This window comes from Notolabrus celidotus, chromosome 3, assembly GCF_009762535.1.
Source record: "Notolabrus celidotus isolate fNotCel1 chromosome 3, fNotCel1.pri, whole genome shotgun sequence".
NCBI lineage: Eukaryota > Metazoa > Chordata > Actinopteri > Labriformes > Labridae > Notolabrus > Notolabrus celidotus.
This window is the reverse complement of record NC_048274.1, coordinates 28,364,134-28,390,841: the sequence shown is the minus strand read 5'-3', so window position 1 is coordinate 28,390,841 and position 26,708 is coordinate 28,364,134. Positions and strand designations below refer to the sequence as shown.

Genomic DNA, 26,708 nt, shown 5'->3' with positions numbered 1-26,708 from the left:
TTTAAAAGTGGTCAATTAAGCCCAATTGAGTGGAGGATGGAGATCAGCATGATACTTAATGAATGTCAGGAGACAAGTAATTATGAGGTGTCTGCAGAGTGGGACTCTTGCATGAGAATGAGCCGATCCAGACTTATGCATTAGTGAGAATAGAGATTTGTGTGATTGAGATGTATTTGCCGGTAGCATGTTCCCATCTGTGGAGCAGGACCTTTTAAAATTAGCTGATTTATACAGTCAGTGCTACAGCAGAGGGAGATGGTGATTACACGCCACCTTTTAAGCAGAAGGTCATAGGCTTGACTGCTGGACGCTTTACCTGTGTGTGTGTGTGTGTGTGTGTGTGTGTGTGTGTGTGTGTGTGTGTGTGTGTGTGCGTGTGCGTGTGCGTGTGCATGTGTGTGTGCGTGCGTGTGTGTGTGTTCTGTATGCAGCTTAGCGACATGATGACTGCTTCAGAAGAGGTCTCCTTAGAAATACATGTTTTAGATGCTGACTGTATATTTTGTCAACCTTTTTTTTTTTTAATCTCAGTGTTTAAATGATGTTAAAATATCTGTGTGACGTGGTGTGTACTCAAAGTAAAATAGATTAACTGCAGTTTCTTTTTTCACCAAAATAAGGTATACAGATATTTTCCCTTTTTCATCAGAGTAATTCTCTTCATCTTCTTTTTCCCCGAATACAGGTACAGTGAATTTGAATTTCAAAGTTGTACACAGTGGAAACTAGAACATTTGAATGCGTATTTTTATGTATTTATTTCTTCAGATGAACAAGATAAACTTATTTAAATTAATAACACTATCATTGCTGCCGTAGTAAAAAACATACAAGTTCATGCAAATACAATGCAATTTATAAACACCCTTTTTTTATATTTGTATCTCTCTCTCTCTCTCCTTCCTTTTGAAATGATGCTGAATTTGCCCCTGGCCTACTTTCTGCTTCCTGTATACTCCCCGAAGTCAGAACAAGTGGGCCTTACACTCCTTACCTTGAATCTTGTCATCCTAAACTTCTAAGCATGACACGACGCAGGAAGAAATCTTTGTCACGTTTTATCATCAAAGCATGTCTGCTGGAAAGTAGCTCCCGCGTCTCTTCTTTATTTTCATATACACGCCTATAGCTGCCTGACTGCACTGTCTCTTGTGTTTACAACAATTCATACTCCTATAGTATGAGTCCTATGGAGATTTTGTTGGTTGGTAAGGTGCGAGGCACATTGTTTACATCATTAAGTGCATTCCAGATGTGTAGGAATTAGAGTAATTGCATTTTAATGTTCATGCTTTACAAACCCAGAGATACACTTGTGTAAAGAAGATGACACAAGCAACTCTGAAGCTGAATCTTAATGCCCTGAGGTATTGAGTCCTTCTCTCCAGCTCTCACCAGACTCTCCTGCTGTTCATTAGCTTTGTTTGTAGATCCTGGAAGTTGGAGATGACGGTTGTTCCACTTAGCTAGAAGTCCATCTCTGTCCTCCTGCCAGCCATCAGGGTTGTAAACACAGCAGCACTTCTTGCCAAAGTACTTCCACAGATGGCTCAATGAAGCACTCTGCCTTGTTGTTCCTGTTTATCAGCACTGCTCATCCCCATATGAAATCGCTTCATTACAGCAATTTGCACTCTTTCAGCATTCTGGGGAGAGCATGCAGATGCTCAAGTTGCATCGGTAAGCGCTGAGAAAAGGAATTAGTCCCACCCCTTTTCAAAACAAAACAGTCATCCGGTTGGCACTGAAAACTTTACATGGTCTCTTTGTCAGAAAACATGCACACACAGTAATATCCATAAACCTATCACTTGTTTTATTGTGACCCAGCTGAGACTAGCTTTGAGGGTGCCCAGTATGTCACTATAAGAGACATGATGCTCTGCAGGGAAGAATAGTTGCAGCCAAACTTTCTCCAAGACTTCTACCACTCGTCCCCATGCGGGGGATGAGCTTGTGAAGCCAGGGTTGGTCAATTCCTCGCCATCTAAGCCTTTGTTGAGCTTGAACTGGAAGCTAAAGTCTTCAACTGAAAAAGGTACACAAATCATGTGTTGATTTACACAAACTACAAAATTACTGTACAAAATGAAATAAATAAGAAGTAAACAGTAGCACCAAGTGGATGGCTACTTACTTACTTACTGACAACCAAAAGGTTAACAATAGAACCCGCCATCGCCTCCAGCACAGATGTGGTCGTATTGATGTCTCTTTCTTTTTCCCATACTACCTGGCCTCTTAGCGTAGATTGCGTCCATCAGTTCAGATCATTTCCATTTCTTCCAGTGAACACCACTCCAGCTGTTGTGGTCTTTTTATTTTTTGTACTTGCACCGGTGCGGTTTTACATTCGATCCAGCACTGCTCGGATATCCACACAAACCCCTCTGGGCAACAAGCTGGAACACTTTTGCTGTCCTACTGTGCTGTCCTGTTCCCTCTGCAACTCCTCTTTGCCAAAAAAGTTTTAAATCACGCTTTCAAAATCCACAAGACTTTGAAAACATATTCCAATTTGTTCTGTCCATCCATGCTGCTGTCACACTGGAAATGAGGACTCCTTTGACCAATCAATAGATTGATCTAGTGCCACTCTTTGGGGTCACATCGGTCCGCTTTGTACCCATAACAGAAGGGTTCCAGAAAGTTGGACGGTACGGATAATTTATTATGTTACTTTGGTACCCTTTCCAACTTTTGACAACAGAAACGCAATAATTGCTTACTTTACAGAACTGAACCATACTGCTTGCTGGAAATTCACTATTATTGATTGCCCTATACGGTTTGAAAAGTCATAGTCAGTTTAACTTTTGAGAAGATTAAGTATTTTCAGCATCTTTTAAGACTTGGCATTGGTTTGTAATAATCATGCTTAAATGGCATAAATACTTTTGACCTTTTAGGGGATTCTAATACAAGGGAGCCGCCGTAAATTACCCAACAGTTAAACATGTACACACTGATTGTCCTCTAAGGAATATTGTAAATCAAGCTGTCGCTGATGACTCAGGGGGAAACCCAACTTTGATTTTTCTTGTTTCAAGTGGCGATGAATCACAGTTCGATTCAAGCATTCGCACCCTTTGTAGTGCTCAGCCATGCAGCTAAGCAAAGGACCAAAAAGTAGAACTCCTTCAGTCAAATGATCCCGCTTTCAGTCTCAGTAATCATTCCAGCTGTTACAGCGGGACATGACTCAATACATCCCCTCACAAAACTCCTCTTTTTGTCACTTCACGTGCTTCAAAGCAGAAGTACAATGCTGTCAAAGGGAAATACAACAGTGCTATCTTACCCATACAGCAAAGTGAGTCATTCTGTAAATTTCTCTTTGCTAAGTTTCATTCATTGCTCCAATTCTCTGCTGTCATATAACCTCTCCATTTTTCTCTGTAGCTCTAAGGTACAAAAAATGAAGCTATACTGGGATAAAGATGGTGAAAGTATGACATTCTAAATCATCTTTACTACTTTTTTGTTAGACATTTTTAATAATACACTTTTTCTCCAACTCGGTATTGATTACATGAATGGTGAGATTTTGAACACCTGTTAGGTTTTTGTATTCAGTTGTGGCATTTGCTTTGAATATTACATCCCAGCTCTGTAGTATTCGCCCCTGATCCTGCTCTCCACCCTGAAAGGATATGGAAAGTAATTTTCCCTCTTCTTAAAGGTCATTTGAGAACCCAGTCATGTGAAAGATAAAGCTTCACATGTGTCTCCGGTCTCTGGTCCCATAAACAACCAGGAAACTGAAAGTAATAATTCCTGACAGGAGGGTGAACCTGTTTGAGATGGGTTTCCATGACATTTGAGTATCATTTTCTATCTTTCTACTACTTTCAATTCAGCAAATGTCATTTGTTTGCACTCACATGGATGGTGCAGACTTGTTTTACAATCTGTATTTGAGTATGATTCATTCATTGGTCCAATGTGTGCTCTGTTCTTCATCAGAGAAAGCGAAGCCGTGCGGCTGCTTTACAACATCAGGATAGTCTTTGATCAAAGGCAGGCTGTGAAAAGCAGCCTGTTGATTGTGTTTTGGAGAAACTGTAATTTAGTTCAAAATTGTGGACAACACAACCGGATGGATCTCGCAGTTCTCCACCATAAGAAGTAAAGGATTGTTTTTGTAGACAACAGATTTGTTCACAGTTACCCAGTGATTTCCCCAGAATGATGCGTTCCTGTGGTGGTGGAGATGGTGATGAGGAGGGTTGGTGGGTCCCAAATACTGAATTACATTTCCCTGTTTATATTGTTATATTATATATTATTGGGCTTTGGGCTTTTTTTAGTGTGTGTTTATGGAATACTTGAATTTGCTCTCTTTACTTCCTTTCAGTTCTCTTATCCACACGTGTCCCACGTCCTGCATGTGTCTGAATTTTGACAAAATGAATCAGCAGCATGAAACTTAAAAAAATAACTCACATTTTGAATGTTTCATTTGATATTCTGTGATCACAACAGGTGCTTTGCGTATGGAGTAGGCTTGTTCATGACGTAGTGTTTTGCAATAATCCCAAACTATGGAAATGCAGAATTCCTTTGGCAGCAAACAGCTGCACAAAACTTTAAGTTGACAGAATGAGAAGGTTTGTATGTAACATGAGACACCACACTTCCATCGTCTCACTGTCTATATAACTAGAGGCCATACATGATGAGGCAAGGGTAAAGGTTGAGATCATCATTGATCGTGCATGGAAATCTCACACAGATAAAAAAATAAATAATGCAAATTCAGCAAACATACTTGGGCCCCCTGACCAGTTATTGTCTACCTGTGGGAAGTACTGGTTATCTCTTCATTCTTCACAGTGGAGTTGACACATATTCGTCCGTGGACCTTTTTTTCAACTTTATTTGGTACAGGTTATTCTTTTATTTCGCCACAGTGCTTAATCTTTGGCACTTTAATGGGTTGTGTATTGTTTTATGAGAAAGCACTTTCTGTTGATGAGCACGTTTTATCCAAAAAGAACGCTCATAAGAAAGAAAGAAACTTCAATGTGTGTATTCAGGGAACACTGTTTCCCTCAAGGAAAAGACTCACCTCAAGTCATCTGTAGATATAAACAACCAATATTTTCCGTCATATTTTTCAGTCATAAACATATATGATTTAAAAAATGTTACAGAAATAACCCCAAATGTTCATTGTATGGCATCATGTCTTTATACAGTAAAAGTATTTGGAGATTAGCCTTTCTTCTAACAATAGCTCCCTATTTTAGTCAAGTCCCGCAATTCCTGTGCCCCCAAAAGAACTTGGACTCATTTTTTCTTGCCCCCATATGTTTAGCATTTGAGTCCAACATGAAGGCTTGTGGATGTGCCTCAGGCCTTTCTCGCAGTGTGGCAGATGGTGGATTATCCAAACAAGCGGACAAATTACCTCGGATTCCCCTCTGTGGCTGGCCACTGTTGATGGCCCACCAGCCGGACCTGCCAACAGTGGGTCAGCTGGCACCGAGGGCGGCTTACACACTGTCCCGCTCACCTCCTGCCTGGCTTCTTCATCTTTCCTCTGTTGCCATTCTTTCCCATTTTTCTCCGTCATCTAACACTCGTTCTTGTCCCACTTGGCTAAGTCTCCATCTACTCACACAGATTTTGAGGAGGGGGCGGTTTATTCATCACAATTCTTTGACTTTGTTGAGGTGGAGATTGTTCATGTCATTGGTCTTCAGATGGGTTCATTTTGATTGATTCCATCTCCCTCAGTTGCTTCTTATAGGAGTGGTGCAATCATGAGAAGGCTAACAAATGTCCCATGTTCAACCAGAATCTTTTGTAGAAATATAAAGACATTCTAGTCCGTGCAAATACTGCCATTTTTCAGAGACGCACAAGGCTTACCTTGTTTCCTGAAAGCCATTTGTTACCTTCCAGGAAATATTCAGGACACCTCATGTGCCATTGTCATACACTAGACCTTGATGGTGATAAATTATGCTTTTAGGACTGAGTCCTGAGTCCTAATAGTGATCAAATGCCTCTGTTTCTAATTGAATTGTCCTACAGGCATTACACGATCCATGCAAGTGTATCAGGACAGAAGCCGGAAGATTCTCTTTGCTCTGTTCAAAGAGACCCTGAACAGCTAATGAATGTTATAAATAAAGCCTGCTAATGCAAGCAGACAGCCATTCAAATGTTACAGTTTCAAGGGAACAAAACCGTTATGATGGAATAATCCCCTTCATCCACGAAAACCGCATCATCTATTTTCATCCTCTCGTGCTTTTATTCAGGAGTTCTCAGAGTCGTCAATATTTTTCAGCTGCATCTGTCGCTCGTGAGCCGATCTCCCTGTTACTCTGACTGCCAGCGGAAAGGTCAGCTATCATTTAGCCAGCAGAGGATGAGTTTGCTGGTGCCAACATCTTCTGCAGTGTGTGCATAAGAATTTACACAACAGCCATGGAAAATGTCAGTACACAGAGAGCATGGCGATAAGGCACTTGCAACATTACTCTTGTCTACGTCGTTGTGGAAGAATTAGCTGAAAACGACCTCCCAGCAGACAGGCGTAACAAGTGATGAATCATGCTGTTTCTTGTACAAAGACACAATGAAATGCTGAATAATGTCACTCCACAAACTTTCTCCTTTGACTCTGTATGTGGGAAAGAAAGAGTGACGAGTTCTGGAGGATCTGAGCCACAAGGAGTCGACCCCTCCTGTTCCTTACAGGATTCTGGTATGTTTCCTCTGTCTCAGCAGGAAGTGAAAGAAGTCAGACTTCTGGGTCTTTCATCTCCACGCCCACAGGACTGCAGACTTTGCCTCTGCCATATGTTTAGTAGGCCGTCTCACAAACTGCTGGAACATTCTGCTTTCATGTTTGTCATTTGTCTTTCTCACTTTTTTCCTCACACAACACGGAGACTCATATAGCCGTTCAGACGCACAGTATAGACTTCCAAACTTCCTCTCTGCATAAATCAAAAGTCTCTGATACCCTTCCAAAGTTGGCAGACATTTCTTCCCTTCCCCTTTCTAACGTTTCTTCATCTGCCTAATTTCCTGTCAGTCCCTTAGAGACTGCCTCTCAGCAAAATATGTTTTAATTCATCGGAGGAAACAGAGAACTCAGAGTTAGAATTACATTTGTCAGAGTTAACAGCACAACTGCGCTGAGCAGAGAGATTATGACTGTTCAACATTCATCCACCTCACCAGTGAGGAATCCGGCGGTGTGCTTCCCCGAAGAGAGCCCATGAGCAGCAGTGGGCCTGGGAGGCAGCAGGTGCGAGAATGTGTTAGCAGCTCTGAGCGGGATGGGTCTTGTCAGCCCACCCTTGGCACACTGCAAGGAGGAGGGGGAGGGTGTATTATTACGGCAGCATGACGTTCAATTATGGGTGTGTGCAGGGTTTTCAGCTCTCCGAAGTTTCAGTATTATACGGGCATTTGTGCAAGTCATCTTATGACCTTAAATGTTTGCTTGTAAAGACAGGTCTCATTTTGTGTGTAGGAAAGTCTTTTCTTTATTGTAGATCCGTGAGAGTTAGCCGCCTACTCTGCTAGAGGAGGCAGGAATCCAACCTTCTATTTGTTGTTCCTCTAACTGACTGAATACCAGTCTTACAGCTGAATTTCTGCCTCCTGAGGCCCTGACGTGTATTTAGGACCTCAGTAATGGATGGTTTTACCCTGCAGGTGGAGTTCTTAGTATTTGTGTGTCTCTTTGTGTGTGTGTGGGAATAATTATGGTATAAAATGGGCTGTGTGCTGCTACTCCTCCTGAATAGCATGACGTATTGAGGGAGATGGCTTAAATCAACATTGGCATTCCTTTCACAAAACATGCTCGGGCAGCTGCTCATAGCCCTGTGATAACTCGCTCCCTGCCCTAGTGACAGAATGAGCTCATCCCTGCTCAACGGTGAGACTCTTTGTGTTTCGCTTGCATCCACATTTTCTGAGAGAGATTTTGGCAATGAAGAAGGCATTCCTGCTGGGGGTTGAAAGAAAAGCGGACCAAACCACACAGAGGATGATTACACTCCTGAGGGAGACGCCGGATGCAGTGGGAGAATGAAAACCCCAGTTGGTCACATCAGTAGTTCATGTCACCGCCTGCACTACCTCCCTCACCTTTTTCAAAGCATATCAGTAAAAGGTAAATCGTGTCTGTTTGAATTCTGAGTGTTTCGATTACCTCGGATAACCTTTTTCTTTCTGGATGTGTCCCCAAAGGAGATTCACTTCCTAACACTTTCATTTTCTTCACTTAGCAGCTGCAAAACCACAAGTCAGTGACACACTTATACAAACACTTCTCCTGACTTGTATCGTAACATTCACTTTTCTGCTGCGTCAGTGCTGTGATCCACAGCTTGGCAGCCTTATCAGCCCTCCACTGTGATTTTTTTCCACAATGGCAGTAGCTTGTTATTGGATCCGGGAAAGGGATGAGGCAAAGATTACTCAGTCAGCATCATCCATTTTTATTGGCTTGAGTGTTTTTACGGGATTGCCATTGACTTTTTAACTGCAGGTACAAAGATACTCTGTGGGACACTGCCATGCAACTCCGGAGCCCGATTCCAGTCAGATGTTAATAACCATTCTGCAGAGTGACACTGCTTTTTCCCAAAACACTGTGCTGGCAGAGCTCCCTTCTCACAGCCATAGTTTCATTAGTGGTGGGATTTTTTTTAGGGGGGAACTCGGGCTATAAAAGTCAGTGGCATGCTGACGGATATTTGGCAGAGGTTTCCTGAGCAAACTTGTGCCGCAAGACTGCTGTTTGTTGCTGCTGTTTGCGAGGTCGTAGAGAAGCCCACGTGGCGTGCTGAGGCCACATGTCTGGGGCCCAGCCAACTGTGAGGCTCAGGAAAGTCAGGTATGAAGCTTGAACAGCAGACACTGACATCGTATTATTACAGTGTAATCCTTGCTCAGCTGTAAGCACTAATGAAGGGCAGCTATTAGTCTTTTTGTTACATATTAATAACACTTTTTACAGTGTTTTATTAGGATTATGAGGGTGGTTATGACATGTTGAAGTAATGTCATAAACATTATGATCCCAGTGACTCGTTGTTACTGTTCTAAGTGTTAGCATACTTTGCCTGGAACAAGCCTGTAGGCAGTAATCTACTGATATATTACTTGATAAATTATTTTGGTCTTAACATAAAAAATAATAAATAGATGAACTAAAATAATGTTAAAACTTAAGGAACAGTGGAGTAGATTAGCAACATTAAAGAAAAAAAGGCAGAAATAAAACTTGTGCTGTAGATATTCATTAAACCAATCACAGAGATCTTGCCTTCAAGATTAAATCTGCTTATGCCGATGACTTAGAAAGTAATATTGGCACACCGCTACTTTAACCTCAGATCACTGAGGAATTAGCCAGAAATCTTTAACACTAATCCCCACACATCATCCATCAGCAGCCTCTAAACCATTCCGCAGTATATAAACTACTGTATCTATAATACAGGATTGGCAGTGCAGCAGGAGAGGTTGAAGGCTTTGCTCATTAGCCTGTGATAGAACTAGCTTAGTCAAGGTTACATTGCAGCATGTTTTTCCTAGGTAATCAGTTTTGTCTACAAGAGCTCATTTTCTACAGTGCGCCCCTGGGGTCGATTTGCATTCGTTCCTCTGGGGTTCTTGTTGTGTGTTTGACTCATTAAGGAAAATGAGCTTGCCTTTATGGGACAGCTCTTTGTAGAGTGTGAGTAAAGCAAATTTGAAGAAGATTTGAATTAGGAAGTTCATTTGAAGTGAGACTAATGTTTGAGTCGTGTTACATACCGTCATGATTCACAGAACACTTGCTTGCACATTTTGTTTTTATTATCTTTGTTTTGTATCCGCACACACGCACACGCACACACACACACACACACACACACACACACACACACCCACACACACACACACACACACACACACACACACATCTCAGTTAAGTAATTCACCTCTCTGTTAGCTTACTTTCCTGTTGTATGACAGCCTGTCTTTTTGCTTGCTCTTACATTTTGTCTTGTTGACTCCTCTGTTGCAGGTACTCAGCAGTATTGATATATACCTCTCCTCATGAATTTTAAAGCTGTTTGATTAACAGTGAGCCATGCGAAAAGCTAATGAAATTTCAGAGCTACATCCCTCGTAAAAAATTATGCATCATCCCATGCTGTGTTGTCAAATATTGACTTAAATGCCAACAGGGAGCTAGAATTTAGATTTTGATGCAGCATGACAAATCAATCCAACGGTGTATAGAGCCACGAAATGTCAGGGGATGGAGAAAGTAATAAAAATTAGAATGACAACAGAAAGGCTTTAATAAAAACAAAATGTAATCCATGCCTGTCCTGTGCCTACTGCAATATTTATGCCAGTCTTATAGGCAGTGAAAAATATGGGATAATAATCAGCACGGGCAGGGTCTAGGGAATCTAAATGCAGACACATTGTTTCTTCTCACCTCTTAAAACACCTTTTTTTTTGGTTACACCTCCAGAATTTGCCAGAAAACAATATAATACAAACTTGTGAAAACTGTTACGACCTTACTCATCCATCACAGAGAGGTCTTTAGCAACAACCTAACACGATTAAAGTAAGGGAACAATTTTTTGTGCTTGTTTTCTTTGTATTAAGATGACCACCTCACACAAATCTCCCTTGCAGAAGTTATGCAAGAAACCTTTACCTTGCACATCTCCCATGTCCTCAGAACCATGTTGCTGCAGAGAAAATAATGCAAATGACCATCTGCTACCTTGTGTTCATTCTTCCAGGCTGTACTGTACAAGGACATGTCCTGTGGAGCTTGGTGAGCATATTTGTGCCAACTGCTTGGCATGTGGGTGGGACAAATGAAAATGAGGGGAGGTTTGTCTGAGGACTTCTCTTTCCCTCTTTCACTAACAGTTACTTCAGTGTCTGATGACCTCCTTTTGTTTAGATTAATGAGGTTTGACTGCAGAGACAACAGAAAGCATTTATGTGAGTTTGTCAGCATTCATTACCGTGTGTAATGGCCCTCGCTTACCCTTGGTTTTATTCGTAAAGATGTGGCGCTGAAGGTAGATCTTTTTTCACAGTGCTTCTCCTGCACTGTTCCGGCCGCCCTGTCAGAGTGAATCAGGTTGGACAGACCTGACTGGACTCCAGAAACTTCTCTCCAGGCTTTGGGTGTCTGATCTAATGAGCTGAAGACGATGGACAGAAGAGACACTGACATGCACACACACTGGCACCTCAGACTTATAGACCTGCAAAGCTTGCTGGGTACAGTGCACTGACACACAGAGACAGAATCTAGAGTGAGCAGACATTGTTAACACAGAGCAGCAGAGGAGTCAGTGTGCAGAATTCATCATTATGCATAAATAAGATTCTGTTCTTTTGCCAAACTTATCCTGAGTAAACAACAACAGCCTGGAGCTGGAGCTGGACAGTAGTACCACAGGTTTTAATTAGGCAGAGGCTAATTGCATTGTTTCAAGTCTGACAGTTGGGCTGAAATTAGTAGACGTCAATAGCTTAGCCTTGTAGTTTGGTCTTGCCTGTGTTTGTATTCAGGGACATAAAACATGAAAAACAAATGCACATTATCCAAATCACAATACAGAATCAGGTCCTTTGTCGAGCAGCATTAAATGTATTTCACAAAGCAGACACCAGCTGAATACAATTCTGCTTTTAGTTTGATCCTTTGTTATAGATGGAAATCAGGATCCTCCTGCAGAGAAGGGCCGGATTGAGTGGTTTTAAATTGCTAGCTATTTTAATTCTAGTTTTCAAATTAACCCTAGACCCAAACTAAACTATTGCTCTTTCATAATTTGACATAGAGTGGTCTAGACCTTCCTATGTTTGTAAAAGCGTCTCGAGATAACGTTTGTTGTGATTTGGCGCTATACAAATAAAGATTGTTTGATTGATTGATTGATTGATTGATTGGTGCCCTAAATTGATAGGCTAATTATATAGACCCATATAGTAACTTTATTTTCTAGAAGAAGGTGGAAAAAATGAGTCACTTTTGAACCAAGGAGACCTTTGCCTCCGACTGTCTATAAAAGTTTAAAAAACCCAAATTTGCTAAAATAGATGTGTACTTTATAAATTCATGATGCTACAATTTAACTCGGATGTTATCCAGCTATGCAGCCACTCAAAATAATCCATCAGTTTTCTCCAACTCAACAGCACCTTTAAAAAAATAAAAAACAAAAAAAAACTTAAGTTGATGTCTAACCTATTGCACTATGAAAGTGAGAGTCTGTTACAGTCTCTCATGTTTATTCTGTTAGGATCATATTTTGGTTTATTCCCTCAGAAACGGCACGACCAGGATCAGGTCACATGCAGTCATGTAAACACTGTTAGCAGCTTACCGGGGTAATCCACCCTTACTGTATTTACCCTCTCATCGTGTGTCATTTGTGAGTCACCCACAGAGAGGCTGTGCTCATCTGAAGGTCAAAACAGCACACACGTAGAGAGAGACAGCGAGGTCACTGCTGTGTAACTATTTGCATTGCCAGAGCTGAAATAATGCACGTTCCCCAGAGGACATGATGCGCATCCTCTGGACTGGATGGATTGGTAAACAGGTCACAATGCGGCTCCAGCAGAAGTAGCCATCGCGGATAAATAAAGGGAACGAATCAATACCAAGCTCCAGAGACTCCCTCTCTGCTTCCCTTATAGCCGGAGGATGCAACCGCTTTTTTGACATAATGAATATTTATGCCTCTCTGTTGAACTACTTACGCTTTTTTTTTTCTAATTTGCTGCAGTTTCATCTTCATTTTATGCTTGATATCCTTCATAATGAGCCTTGACTTTGAAGTTCAGGAATAGCGTGAGCTGCTGTATGCTTTATTTTTTAAGTGTTCATGGTGTGCCTTAGCAATAGCATCCACAGTTGAGGCTTCCTTGCCAATTACGAATGAAGAAACTGGGGTCATACAGAGTTCAGTTGTGCAATGTAGCCACAAGAGAAGATTTGCTGTTCTCTATTTGTAACCGAGTTTGTGAGCGAAATATGTCAGCGTTTGAGCATACATCCATCTGACTAATGAGAGAGGCAGCCCAAGGAGAGTATGGTGATTGTCAGCTCTGCTCAGCGTGGAGGTGATAGAACTTAATTTCCCGCAGATTCCTCTGCTGCGGCTTCTGTCTGCATTGTTGTGCTGAGGGGAGAGATTATCGGATTATCTCACAATAAGGAAATGTGTGGAAAAAGGTGGATGAATTTAAAAGTAGGGGAGTCCTCAGAGGTGCCTATTAAAGTCTACAGCTGTGCTTTGGCTCTCTTTGAGTCTGAGGTTTGCAGATGGCATTGAGAAAAAATTCAAATTCAAGCACAGAGATGATGAGCTTGTCCTGCTCTGACTCCCTCTACCCCTCAGGAGCTCCTGACAATATCCAGTCAAGTCAAAAAACCATCCTTAACCTTGACACTTTCTTGCACTGACATTTAAAAGCTCAATGTAAATGTCAGTGTGGTTGCTGTGAGTTCATGCTCACTGACCTTTTTCTGACCCGTGTCTGTACTCTCCAAAATCTTCAGCTGCAGCCCTCCCTTTGTGCCACAAATAGGACCTTTCTCTCCCTTGTCATCCCTTTCACAATTCTATCTCTCCAGCAGAGAGGAGCCAATGAGCAGTCGTGACATCCCCTGGAGCAATGTGAGCTGGTTGAAGGTTGAAGCACAGATTTGGTAGGGGGTTGGTGAGTGGTCTATGCTGGAGGCCCATCACGATTAATGGGCTATTACCCCCTATGAGGAGAGGGCATGAAGTGACTATTCATCATAGCCACTCCACGTGCCGTCAGACTCCTTCTTTCTCCTCCTTTGAGACCACACAGGCAGATCAGGCATCAAGACAAGAGGCATTCACTGGCAAAGCTGACTTGTCTTTCCATTCATTTCCTTCCTCCTCTTCTCTCTTCTGTTTATCGCCTATCCTCCTCCCAGTTCCCTTTCCAGAACCAATCCCATTCCTGTGCTGTCTTCTTTTCCTGCAGCTGTACACAACCTGAACTCTGGGTGCACTCTCCTCTAATCCACCACCGGTCTTATCTCAGCACAGGAACAATAGCGACAGAGCGAGCACAGCTCAGAACCACAGCCTGCAGAAAAATAGCTCCTCTCCCTCAAGGCTGTGGGACCCTCAGCATCCAAACAGCGTGAGCCAGGCAGCCTGTCAGAGCTTGGCATTAAGTCCTTCTCAGTGCGTGTCGAAAGAAAAATCCAGCTTCTGTGTGTCTGACTGTCGTCCAAATGGAATTTCTATTACTGCAGTGCAATCGACAGCAACGGGAAATGACTAATCGCATCTTAACTTGGTGTTGCCTTGTCAGTATGCTGATCTACGGCTCATCTCTTTGTTTGTTTGCTGCCAAGCTGCACAAGTTAGCTGTGAGGGCTGTTCTGTGATTCATGTAGGTAGATGGGCACCTTTCCAAGCTGCTGTCTTCATTCATCTTCTATTAATGAGCTCTCACCTCAGTCCTAATGAGCTGTAATTGCAGTTGCACCCTGCACAGGAGCAGTTCCACTGTCCATGCAGTGGCCCTGCAGTGAACAGGCGCCACACCACACCAGCATCAAATCACAGGGAGTCTCTCAATTGTGCTAAATCTTTTAAGAATGAACAGCCAGTGAAGTACTCATGATTTGATGCTAGACTTGGTTAATTAGCAACCCCCCTTTACCCCCCTTTCCATCTGTAGCTCATCCATCTTCATGACTCAACCCTGTGCTCTGTCTGAGAGGTTGATCTCAACTTTTCTTTAAAGGATGCTATTATCAGGGTTCTGAGGATGGCAAGGTTGGTCCCTTGTTGAAAGTGATTTTCATTCCTCAAGTTCCTCCACCAGAAGGATTCCAATCGTAAAATATCTTAACAATTTTAATTAAATGAATTTGCCTTTTGATATCATAGTTTCCTAGCGGATACATTTCAACCACTTTGGTAATCCCTCACTTTTCATTTTTCAACATCAGCAGTTCAAACATTGTACTTTCTGTTGAATAAATCAAGATCAACTTGATGTTTTAGTCCCTGACAATGTCACCGAGAGGTTGAGGTTCAAGAATTGAGTTTACATGTCTTGACTGCAGTTACGTGGACTTCCCCTGCTTTTGTACAATCATGTCCTAAAACCATGGAATTCTCTAATCTCTCTGTGACATTCTAATCAAGTCAAATCAATCCAATACTCTGGTTTAAACCAACTCACACAATCAATGAGGTTCACATTTTCTATCCATCTAGCAATTTTGACAAGCTGACATGCTAAGATAGGAAGCTAAATATTTCACCTGTTGTGCATTGACATGCTAATACTTATTATTGTGAGCGTGGTAAACATGCTAATTTTGAAGCACTAATGTTCTTACAAGCACGCCTAAGGGGATTTAGAAGGAGAAGATAAAGAAGACACACTATATTAATCCCTGAGGGAACTTTAATTTTACACACTGTTATTGAGCATGCAAAACACACGCTGTGTGTTGCAGACCAGAAATACACGTACATCCACCATCAGCGTCTTATGTACATGCACTTAGGCGGGAATGTCAGAGTGAGGGGTCTGCACATGAACGGGCATAGCTTAGGTTAGGTGCCTTGAAGTGCCCAGGGAGTGGACTCCCCTCTCCAGCTAACAGCTCAATATTCGTACTTTGTAAATACATCTTAATGTGTATTTAAGTTGAGTATTGCTTTCCTCTTGTTATAAGGATCTTGTTGATAGAAAGCCAGAGGCAGAAACTACAGACTACATTAAAGACCATAAATACCACGCTGTAGGGCTGCTACATGAAGGCAATTTTAAAGCATCTTCTTGTTTTATAGAAGTTTATCTCACACAGAAGCTCAGGTCTAGGAATATTGAACCTCATATGTCACTTAAGAATTATTTTCATCAGTAGTGAGCTTTCAAGTGATATGTGTTCATGACTGCTGGCTCTGGAGAGCCCTTCACTGATGTGCATATTTATTATTCCTGCCACTCTCCTCTTGTGTCTGTGTCTCCCACTCTCTCTCCATCACTCTCCTTGACTTTCTGTCGAGGTCTCTTTGTTTATTTCCTCTTCCATGACTAACTTGCATCACCTGCCTGTCTCTAATTCAGCATTTTTCCCCTCCCTTTTCTATTCACCCCCTTGTCACTTGTGTTTGTTTATTTATTTTTTTTCATACATCCCCACTGTCTCATTTTAGTGCACTGCTCTCATCCTCTCTCTTTCTCTTTCTCTCTCTCTCTCTCTCTGTCTCTCTTACTTTGTCTGGCTTACATCCGTCATCACCCGCCCCTCTCTTGTTTGCTGCTTATTGTGTGTTGTCTTTTCAGGCTTATTCCACTGCCTCAGTAATGGGAATGAATCCATATATATGTCAGCGTGTTGAGGAAGACACTTCAGCTCCTATTCACTCAAGCTCACAGAGAAAACTTTACACATACACGAGAGACACAGCCAACAGGCATCCCTTCTCGAGGACACTACATTACTGGCTGCACAATTTAGATTTCTATTTAGATTTCTCACCATTAGCTCTCAGGGGTGACGATGGCCTTAGAACTACTAAAAAGTATGGATTCCAGCGAAAACAGAGAGAGAATTACAAGAAAGTACAAACCAAAAATAGCACAGCATGACCCAAAATACTCTCCTCTCTGGCTAAGCACAAATAGACTTCACTGAGCCTCAACTGCCAGGCTTCCCAAAATTGTATATATAAATACATACAGTTTGTGTGTGACAGGCAGGCAGAGGCCTCCAAGTTTACCCACCACAAGTTTGGCACAGCGTGAGTCAAGAGTAAGAAGGAGACTGGAAAACAAACGGCATGGCTGCTTTTCCTCTATCTGCAGGATGCTGATGGAGATGCAGCAGCACATAAAAATCCTCCCTGCAGATGGACAAGCCTGTCACATACAGACACAAACAGGAGTGTGACCGTAAAATTTAAAGCTTCTTAATTTACGACTCATTACTAATTGTTTAAATATCAAACAACGTAAGGAATGTCGAAATGATGTAGGCTGTAAAAAAGGCATAAAAAAGAAGCACACATGCTAATTTATTCCTTTGTCTTTGCCGCCTTTGTTCCTTCTAAACACCCAGAGACGTGAAAATGAAATCAAAACTGGAGCACAAAGCTGACAGGGTTGTTTTGTCTTTGCTTATCGTAACTATATTCCTCGGAGGGCTGCGGGGAGCGACCGGCAGCTAGAGCCTCCTCTCAGCGTCACTCACTATGCAGAATGACACTCAACAGCAAGCCGCCACGGGTCAAGGAGCAAACACCCTTGCTTGTCATCCAACTCTCAGACTTCCTCACAATACCTGTGGGTGGGCCCCGATACAGCCCAAATCCCTGATTGCCACCGTCACAAGAATGACCCTGTTTGCTCTTCACAGATCTTTGCAATCAAACAGAATGAAATCAAAGCTACAGAGAGGACTCGCTGCTAAGTGTGACCTCTGCTGCAGAGGCTTTGGTATCAACCCTGCAGCATTTGTGAGTATTTGTTATGGAACAAGACTGGCTGGGCAAGTGTGGCAAAGTTTGCTCAAATACTTTTTAAACATTAGCATTCATGAGCAGCTCAGAAGCACGGCATTATTCTATTGATTAATGTGTGTGAATCAGAAAGCATCTGCTTTGTCGTTTATCTGTTTTAATCCATTCAACCTGTGCCTAGGATTTCACTATAATGTATCCTCAATCCCTCCTTTTTCTCATTGATATTTTTAAATGCATTCAGCAGCAATACTCCTTTTAATAACCAAGCTCTCTGAAATCATATGAGATACACAGGGTCAGTATTTCTTTAAGAGTGTCTTAGCTGACAGAGCAGGCAGAGCAAATCCTTGAAGCTGAGGTATTTTCTGGGCCATTGTTTTCCTGGGGTGTAAAGTCAATCACATTTAATCCTTCACTTGTGCTCTCGAGATCCCCTCAATCAAATCCAGATATTCACTCTGCCCCTGCAGAGGCTTCACGGCAGCAAATTCTCTCTCTCTCAGTGGGAGTGGGTGGGTGTTAGTCATGCAGAGAGGCAGATAAATGTGTTTTTCCCTAAAATATTAGAAGCTTTAGCCATGCAATAAAAGCCCAGTTATGCCGCTGTTTGCAAATTTCTTGCAAGTGCAATCACTTTTAGTAGTTGGCAGTAATGGAGAAGGGGGGGGGGGGGTGAGTGAGACAGGAGTGGTCTGGAGGATGATGATGGCTGGATGGCGTGGTCAGTCTTTTATGTGCAGCAGGATGCGGCTGCCAGGTTGGTTGCAGTTAATGTTTTCTGATCTAATCCAGAGCTCTCTTCCAGCCCATGCACTGCCATGATAATATGCCCAGAGGGCTCCTCCTGTAGTCAGTGGAACAGGAGCCTCAGTGTAAGGAATATATTTCTCTCCATCTTTCCCAAAGGATTAATCTTTCTAGTTCATGAACCAGAGAGAAAGATGATAACAAAGACTAGATCTGTCACTTGTTTCAAAGCTTCAAGCTTTTTCTCAGGGCTTCAGATTTTTTGCTCGCATGAGGAAGTCGGCATTCAACTGATTTCTGAACAGTTACATTTTCCATGTTCGTCATTCTCCGTGTCTTTTCTTAGTCGGACACAATGGTTTGTTGCTTGAATGCAGATGTTCGGTTGTTAATAGTATGCTGTGCTGTCACTCCAGAATCTCTTTATTGGCACTAAACAGATGGTTTTGGTCAGAGCTGCTGCTGCTACATTACTGCTGACACCCTGTTGAGTACAGCACACTTTCTAGATGTTTAATTGTATCTTAAAAGTACTTTTTTCTTTCAAAACTTTGACAGCGTGTCACAAATGATGCCATTTTTCGTTTTCTTCACTTTTTGAGTAAACATGTGATAAGAAATATGATATTGCATGCCTTTTCTGGGTAAAGAAGTAGGTTTAAAGTCCAAATAGATGTAAAATAGCAAAATAGAGGAAGTGCAGCATCTGGACAGGAACTCTGACATCAAGGGAGGGTGTGGTGGCTGACCTCTGACTCTAAAGAGAGGGTAGAGGTCAAGACAGAAGATAGGCTGCAGCTGTGTTGCAACATGCAAGCCCACTTTCATGCCAATCACTGTAATTTGCTAGACAGATGTATCCCCACCCACTCTACCCAGCATGCCATAACATGAGCTGACATAGAAAGAAAATAGGAAAGGAAACAAGGAAGTAAGGAAGGTTTGAGTGGGAAGGGGGTTTAAAGGGCTCCTAACTCCAAACCAAAGGTTTCATTCTCAGGAGCTGCCGGGGATCTCCATCCATCGCAGCAGTTTATCGAAGGAAGCGTGCCTCCAATTAAAGGGCTCTCCCCACTGGATTTACACCCCACCATTAATACCCCCCCTCCCCTCCCACTCTCATTTAACCCCCTCTCAAAGCTTCTTCCACACTTCTCTGGAGCTATTTGTTCTCCTGCAGGGGAGGTAGGACCTAATCATGCCAGGATCTCTTAAAACCACTGCAAGATCAAAGAGTGTGAGTTTGCCTAATGCAGGATTAGGCTGTGATGCGGGACCTGGCAGCCTCACCTCACTCCACCCCTCCACTCCCACCACCACCACCACCACTACCAGCGGGTAGCTCCATTAGGCTCAACGCATTGCTCATTTTTCCGCAAGAGCTCCCCTGGGCTAAGAGGCAATTATGCAGCAGTGTGGCATAATATTTCATTCTCTTCACATTGCATTACTCTATGGTGTTGCTAGCCACTAACAGCTTCATGTGGCCCAGGAGGAAGGGTGCAGGCTGCTAACAACCTCATATGAGTGGAGGGAGATCGGAGAGGGGTGGGGGGTCAGGCGGAGGAGGAAGGTGAGAGAGAAGAAGAGAGTTCTCAAAGGCATGATGCTTCATTAGGAGTCAGGTCTGTTTCATCTCCTTACATGGAGCATAACCGGGTGTGCAAGTGTTTAAGTTTAGGTCTGGTGACATTCAGCCGGTTTGCAATATGAAGAGAAAAAAACAAACATTAATATATGCACAGTTTTTCTTATCCTAACATGCATTATTAATGCATAGTCATGCTTAGGTAACTTCTCAAATTTGAACATGCTTTTGTAGAGCCTGAGTTATTTATGTATCTCAAAAATATCATTTCCACAACATCTTTAAAGTGTTTGAGATCAGCTTGACTGCTGGTTGAGATTACATATCTCATCTTGTCGCTAGGCATCCTCCAAGAACGTGCCTGTTTTATTTATGGTTATATGTGGCTTCATGTATACAGAGCAAAACAGGACACTTCAAAAGCCAAAACACAGATTCACCATGATCTCTGGAAATGTTCCGGTTTACTGCTGTCTGAACTGCAAAGTTAGAATGTGCAATTCTGTGTTGCGTTCAAGTCGAAATGCTGTTCTGTTCTCATTTCTTTGTAGCCCACCACCATGATAGATAAAATCCTCTCCACATTTTGAGTTTAGCAGCTTCTCAGTTCAATATTTTTGGATGAGTGGTACAGGCTGCAAAATAGTTCATTTTTGAGAGGTTATACTTCAGGCATCAAGTGGTATTATTCTGTTTTAGGCATCTCCTCCCTCTATCTGAGGTAGTGAAGTAAGTGTTGAAAAATGTGACAAGGCTTGGTGCTGATTCTTGTTTGGGAAAATCAGTCAGTTCTATATCTCATGCCATTCACCCATAGACTGTATGAGAAGTTGTCACCTTGACATCACCTTGTATTTTTATAGACTGCTGTGCAATCTTGATTTTTGGAGCCAGACATAAACATATTCATGTAAAAGTGTTGAGCTTTGGGGCATACAACTTAATCTGAAGAAGAGATTGCAACAGCTCAGATGATAACTCCATGCTCCTGCTACCATATTGTACTAAATCAAACTCGTATTGTTTCAAAGAAGTAAAAAAAATAGGGGCATCAAAGACTTTACTAGACTTTAGAAGCGGCTGTGGTTCAGTTAAGGAGTTGCGATTCAGTGTCCTTGGGCAAGATGACATCCTCTACCATGGGTGAATAAGATGATTGGTGTGAAAGCACTTTGAGTGTTGAAAAGACGGAAAGCGCTAAATAAGACCAGTCCATTTACCACTTACAATTGGACTTCTCCAGGAGTCTATCAGAAAGAACCTTCTACATTGTCTTCACTCCTCTGAACATAAGACTACACTCACTTTCTTTCACGCAGTACATTTATTCAACTGGTTTATCCAAAGTGGAAGTACTTGGTGACAGTTGCCTTGAAATCGTACTACAAAGAGGAAGGCTCTTTTGCTGACAGCAGCCTCAGTGCAAACACTACAACAGCTAAGGTTTAAGAATAGTAGTGATTAGTTCATGTTATATTCATGTTTTCATTGTAAACATTTTGGTATTTTGGTATTTGTTTTTAGACTTGAGTTTACTTCCTGTATGGACCTCTTTCAATATTTACTGTAGTATCTCTGAATAATGAAACATTGAGAAATAAACATTTATTTCAACAAATGTCATCTTTCATATTCAGGGTCAGAGATCACTTTTACAATTTGTCTTCATAACTTAGAGTATTTACTCAGCTTTAAAGAGACATCCTTTGTGTTTAAAGGAAATAACAGGCGGCAAGATGAGGGGGTCTGTTCTAATAATCCTACAAAAAACCACTCCTAACATGACTGATAAGAATTCTGCTGTTTGTTTAAAAGAGACATTTAATTTTGGAAACAGTGTAAATAATTTTTAAGAGGAAACATAGAAGAACAAGGTTAAAGAGGAAATTGGCACTTTCTCTTCATCCATGTTCTGGCAGAGCAGACATGTGCAGCCCGGGGCAAGGTGGTTCAAACACGTTGTGTGATATTTTTTTTTGTGTTGTTGTATTCAGGGAGGTTACACTGCATGCTTCCACTGGTGCTCAGCCTTCCAGGTCTCTTTCTTCTTCTCTTTTCTCAACTCTCTCTTCTATTTCCCATTTCTGTCAGCAGTTCAACAGCAGACTGTCACCATCATTCACTTCATGAAAAAAGACCCCTTGAATACCTTTCACACATCCTATCAACACACAGAATTTCATTTTTACTGACTGTTGCTGGTGGGAGGTTTCACTCTTAGGACAAAAGAAGATCAAATATGTGTGAGGGTGCTCGGTGAACATTCATGTCCCTGATGGTTCTTTGAATTTGTGAATACAGTTTCTTCTATGCTCAATGTTTTTAAATGCCTTACTGAATATTGTTGGAATGCATTTAGGCCAAAGTTTCACTGCATCTATTTAATTTGCATGGAACAAATGGGAGTTCATAGTTCGTTTTCACTTTTCCAACACTCGACAATGCCCAGAAATGACTCATTATCAAGTGTGAAAAATGGCACATTTGCCAGAGTTACCACTGCTATCTCATTTTAAGACAGTACAAAATATTTTCAACTCTTCAGCCTCTGAAAAATGTTAGAGCCCTTTAGCCTGTAAGTGCTGTCATTGGCTGTGAATTCAGCCACATAATAACAAGAGTGAAAGTAGCCGAAAGCATGAATATGAGGTTATTTTGTCTCTGAGTTAAATCAGTTGAAAAGTGTCTCTACATATTGGCCAAATGCTTTACATGACATGTGCAAGCAGTCTTTAAATCTGAAATGTTTTGTCTGGTAAGAAAATGCATCTAGAGTCACTCTCCTTTGCTGACTGTCTCCTGCCCTGCTTAGTGAGCTTCATCTAAAGAAAGTTATTTCAGAAACCAACCTTAAAGACGTCTTTTTCCTTCCCTGGTTTACAGAAATACGTTCTGGAGGGCGAGGATCTAAAGAAGGATCTGTGAGGCAGCTGCCCCTGTACGACACTCCGTATGAGCCAGCCGAAAACGGTGGAGACTCAGACCCTGAGCGGCCACGCTGTCCCAGAGAAAGCCGACTGCCACAGGATGATGAACGACCCCCTGAGGAGTACGACCAGCCCTGGGAGTGGAAGAAGGAGAGGATTTCCAAAGCCTTTGCAGGTAAGACAGAGAGTTCACAGAATCAGAACGTTATTATGGCAAGTCCACATAGCTTCAAAGTAAATGTTATAGATAAAAGAAAGAGAAGTAGTCTGAATCAGTGAGTGAGATAGTGAATTACTGCCTTTCTGCTTTGCTCTTTTTTGCAAAACTATTCCAGAATTTCTTGCTGTGTCAGTGCTGATGTCAAAATAGTGAACCTGACTATGTAAACTAATCCATTTAAGGGATAACTGGCTTTGCCAGGGGTTGCCCTTTTTAAATTTCCAGTTTTAACATAAAAGTCTTACTTTCCTGCTCAGCTAACCCTCCTGTCTGAATTTCCAGCTCTAACAAGTTTGAATTTTGGCTTTTGTCAGGTTTTTAAGGTTTTGCTGCTGCTGCTGCTTCAAACTCTCTGTTAACACATCTTTTCTTATTCTCTGTTAAAGCAACCTGCTAAGTTCAGTCGCAGGTGCCCAGCCTACTGTTTACTGTCTTGATCCAACTGCTGCCTGTTTGAACTTAGATGATACTGTAGCTGCTCAGGGGGGCATGATTGGTTGTGCAGGTGCATGTAGGTGCAGGTAGTCATTGGGGTTTTAAAGCTTTAGCATGGCTAACACAGCCATAACATCAAACAGGGCTGTTCCTGGAAAACAATACGGCTTTTGAATATAAATATGCAGCCCAGATTTAAAGCAAAATGCCAAGCCCTTTATCTAATGTAAGAAAATAAAGTCACCAACCCTTGACTCTATTTTTCATCGCCCCTTTTCTCTTTATATTTTGTCTTTTTTATCCTTGAACAGCTCTGCTTTGTTATGACTGCATTAGCTACGAGGGCTCTGTAAATGGCACTGGATCAGATCCCCACGGAAGAAAGGACTGCACCTCTAAATCCCTCACAGGTACCATTGGAGACGGGGCTTGGGAGTGTCTATTGTCTTTCTGTGTATTTATTCTAGACTTTTATGCCTGAACTATCTGGTTTGCACTGAATCTAGAGGTTCTGGATTGATGTCATACTTAAATCTTAAGCACATAGTTTAAAAATGTGATTAAAAAGTGATGTAACAGTCAAGTTTTGCAGGTCATTAGCAGATGTAAGATTTGGTTCACTCCGCTCAAAATGAGCATATTAATTCTCAAAATCAAATCCACCAGTACTTGAAAAAGGTCATCCACTTACAGTAAAATGCAAATCAGCTTGTTAGAAATGTACTGGATTGGTATGACATTATCTGGATGCTGGTAATGTGACTGCTTTAGTGCTTTAAGTGGACCAATAAAAAAACATAGAGTGTAAATTCTCTTCAAATCAGCATGTCAGTGGATACATGAGTGCAAAAAGTGTAGCAACACTTCTACCTGTTATTGAGAAGTGGAGATAAAGTGATGAGTGTACTGGGCTGGGTGAGTGAATCAGTGATGGCTCCTTTACTTCTGAGTGATGCAAAAAAAGTTCAAAGTCTAGGTAGAAAAACACTAGAATACTGTTCTTCTTCTACTAGGATGGAACCATAAACTGAGTCACTGCTGAGTCATTTGTACTTTGCTGGTTTAAAAGCTCACATTGTGTTTTCCTTTTGTGATAAACGACAAAAACAAACAGAAAAGCCAACCAGTCATTATACAGAACTTTTAATGGGGTGCTTTTCTAAGTTATACTATTAAGAAATGATTCAAGGATTAATTTTGCAAATGATAACAGCAAAGTTTCATAATTCTTCACCTTAAGAGCACTTCAACTTCAAATGTACATCTGTGCTCTGAATAGGATAAATGAGTCAATTCATTGGTATTTTATTGTAAGTATATCGCATGTGAAATTCATTAGAAATACATATTGTCTGAACATTGTTGAGTGACAGAGTTTTATACAAGTTTGAATGTGATTTCCAGAAGAAGATAAGTGGTGCTTTATCAAGATTATTTGTATTCTCTTCAGTAAGATGTGATTAGGGCTGTTGGCATTAACATGTTTTGTTTCTTTTCTAATCATATGCTATGTCATTCCTTTTGCACACTGCAGTTTGCCTGCTGCATCGCCTTTCTACTGCCACTGTGATGAAAAATCCCCACATCACTGCTTTTTTTAATGGCTTAGCAATTCACTGACAAGTCAAAGTAATATGTAATTTGTGTCAGACAGGATTTAAATATCACCAAAGTACTTTGAGTTTGAGCCACCACCTATGAGCTACAGGTGCAGCTAATCAAACTGATAATGGGGTAGCAACTGATGACAATCAACATTAAAAAAAGACTAGGGTACAAGGGACGTTCTCAGGTTAGCATGTTACGACCAGGCATGACTTACGATAGCAGGGAACCATAGTGTGATGCATACAGGACCTTAATGAAACAGAGAGAGCAAATCAAAGTGGAACTCCTGAAAAGTGCAAATGCTGCCATATTAAGAGGGGATCACTGGACATCAGAAAGTAATCAAAATAATCAAAAGTGTTTTGAAAGGCAAAATAATGGAATTTAGAATGTGATTAAAAATCAGTAAGCTACGATTTACTATTGAAATGCAGTGATGAATCATGATCAAAATAATTAGTTGTTTGAAAGCCCTTGATCTGATCATATTCTATTATTATAATGATTTTGCTTTTACTTTCACTTGCTCCTCTGATGTTTTTTTCTTTATGGCACCGCACAATTTTCTATGAATGAAAGTTTCTGATTCCCATCTGTTGGCCGTATATTGAAAAGGAATTTAATTATTTTGGCCTTATAAACACAACAATAACTGACACGCTCAGATGGATGTATTCAATCATATCAACAGTTCTTGTAGGCTCAATCTCAACATGCGTACATACCTAACATCTGTGTATTCATTCCCCATCTTCTTTCTCTTCCCTGTTTCCTTCAGTGTTCCAGGCACTGAGGTCTTATAGCAGACACGCTGCTCTGCCTGTGATTACTTAAATAAGGGGATGCTGCATTCTTAATCACTTTCCTTTTCTCCCTTATTATTTTTCTGTCAAGCACTCAGAAGTGTTTGTTCACGCCGCTATTTACTAACACATCCCTCTTTCAACTTTCCTTTTACAGTTGACATCCTTCTTGTGACAATGATTAATTTCATTTCTATTGGATGTCAAAGAGTCGGCTAGGACTTGGATTGATAAGTCCTTAAGTTGCCTTCAAAGAAGAAAGCTGCAGTCCACAAAAAGTGCTTTGATTTATTGCACGTCTTCTTTCTGTGTTATGTTTTATTCAAGCAGCAATAATTCCCCACTGTCTGAAAGACAAAAAAAAAGGGAAAAGTCTTTGGGACAAGCCTCATCAGTGCAGGCTTGTTTTTGTTACAGGTGTCAGAGTAGACCAGCCTTGGATCCAGACATGAAGGGGCTTAGAAAAAGTTTTCTACCTTTCAAGGCTTGAGCTGATGTGCCTGCACCGGAGTCTCTGATCTTTGCAACCAGCTTACCTCTACTGTCAAGAAATTATACACTGCTTCAGTATTTAAGTCCACTTGTGCGTTGTTCTTAAGGGCTGTTGACAATCCCACTTTACCAGTCATCCTTGTCTCATCCCTCCTGGCACTATTTAAAGGACCATCTTAGTGCCTGTGGTCACATTTTCCCAGGCTACCCAGCTCTCTCATCCCGGAGTTCCCCATCTTAAACCCCTACATGAACCACCGGATTAAAAACTAGCTTGCGGAACAGCTGTTCCAGACATATAATGTCTATAAAATTGCAACCGATCAATTTTCCACCGCC

The 26,708-nt window shown here is 41.5% G+C and overlaps 1 protein-coding gene across 4 annotated transcripts in view; it reads left to right on the top strand.

Moving 5' to 3' along the window:
- zgc:158464 (uncharacterized protein LOC791139 homolog) overlaps nt 1-26,708 on the top strand; it is a 99,722-nt gene that overhangs the window by 49,747 nt on the left and 23,267 nt on the right. For 2 of the 4 annotated variants that reach the window (XM_034680182.1, XM_034680184.1), the window contains exons 3-4: nt 22,768-22,986; nt 23,778-23,876. In XM_034680182.1, coding sequence (XP_034536073.1) covers nt 22,768-22,986; nt 23,778-23,876 — 318 coding nt within the window. The remainder of the gene's footprint in view (nt 1-22,767; nt 22,987-23,777; nt 23,877-26,708) is intronic. The other 2 variants (XM_034680183.1, XM_034680185.1) reach the window with 1 other exon arrangement.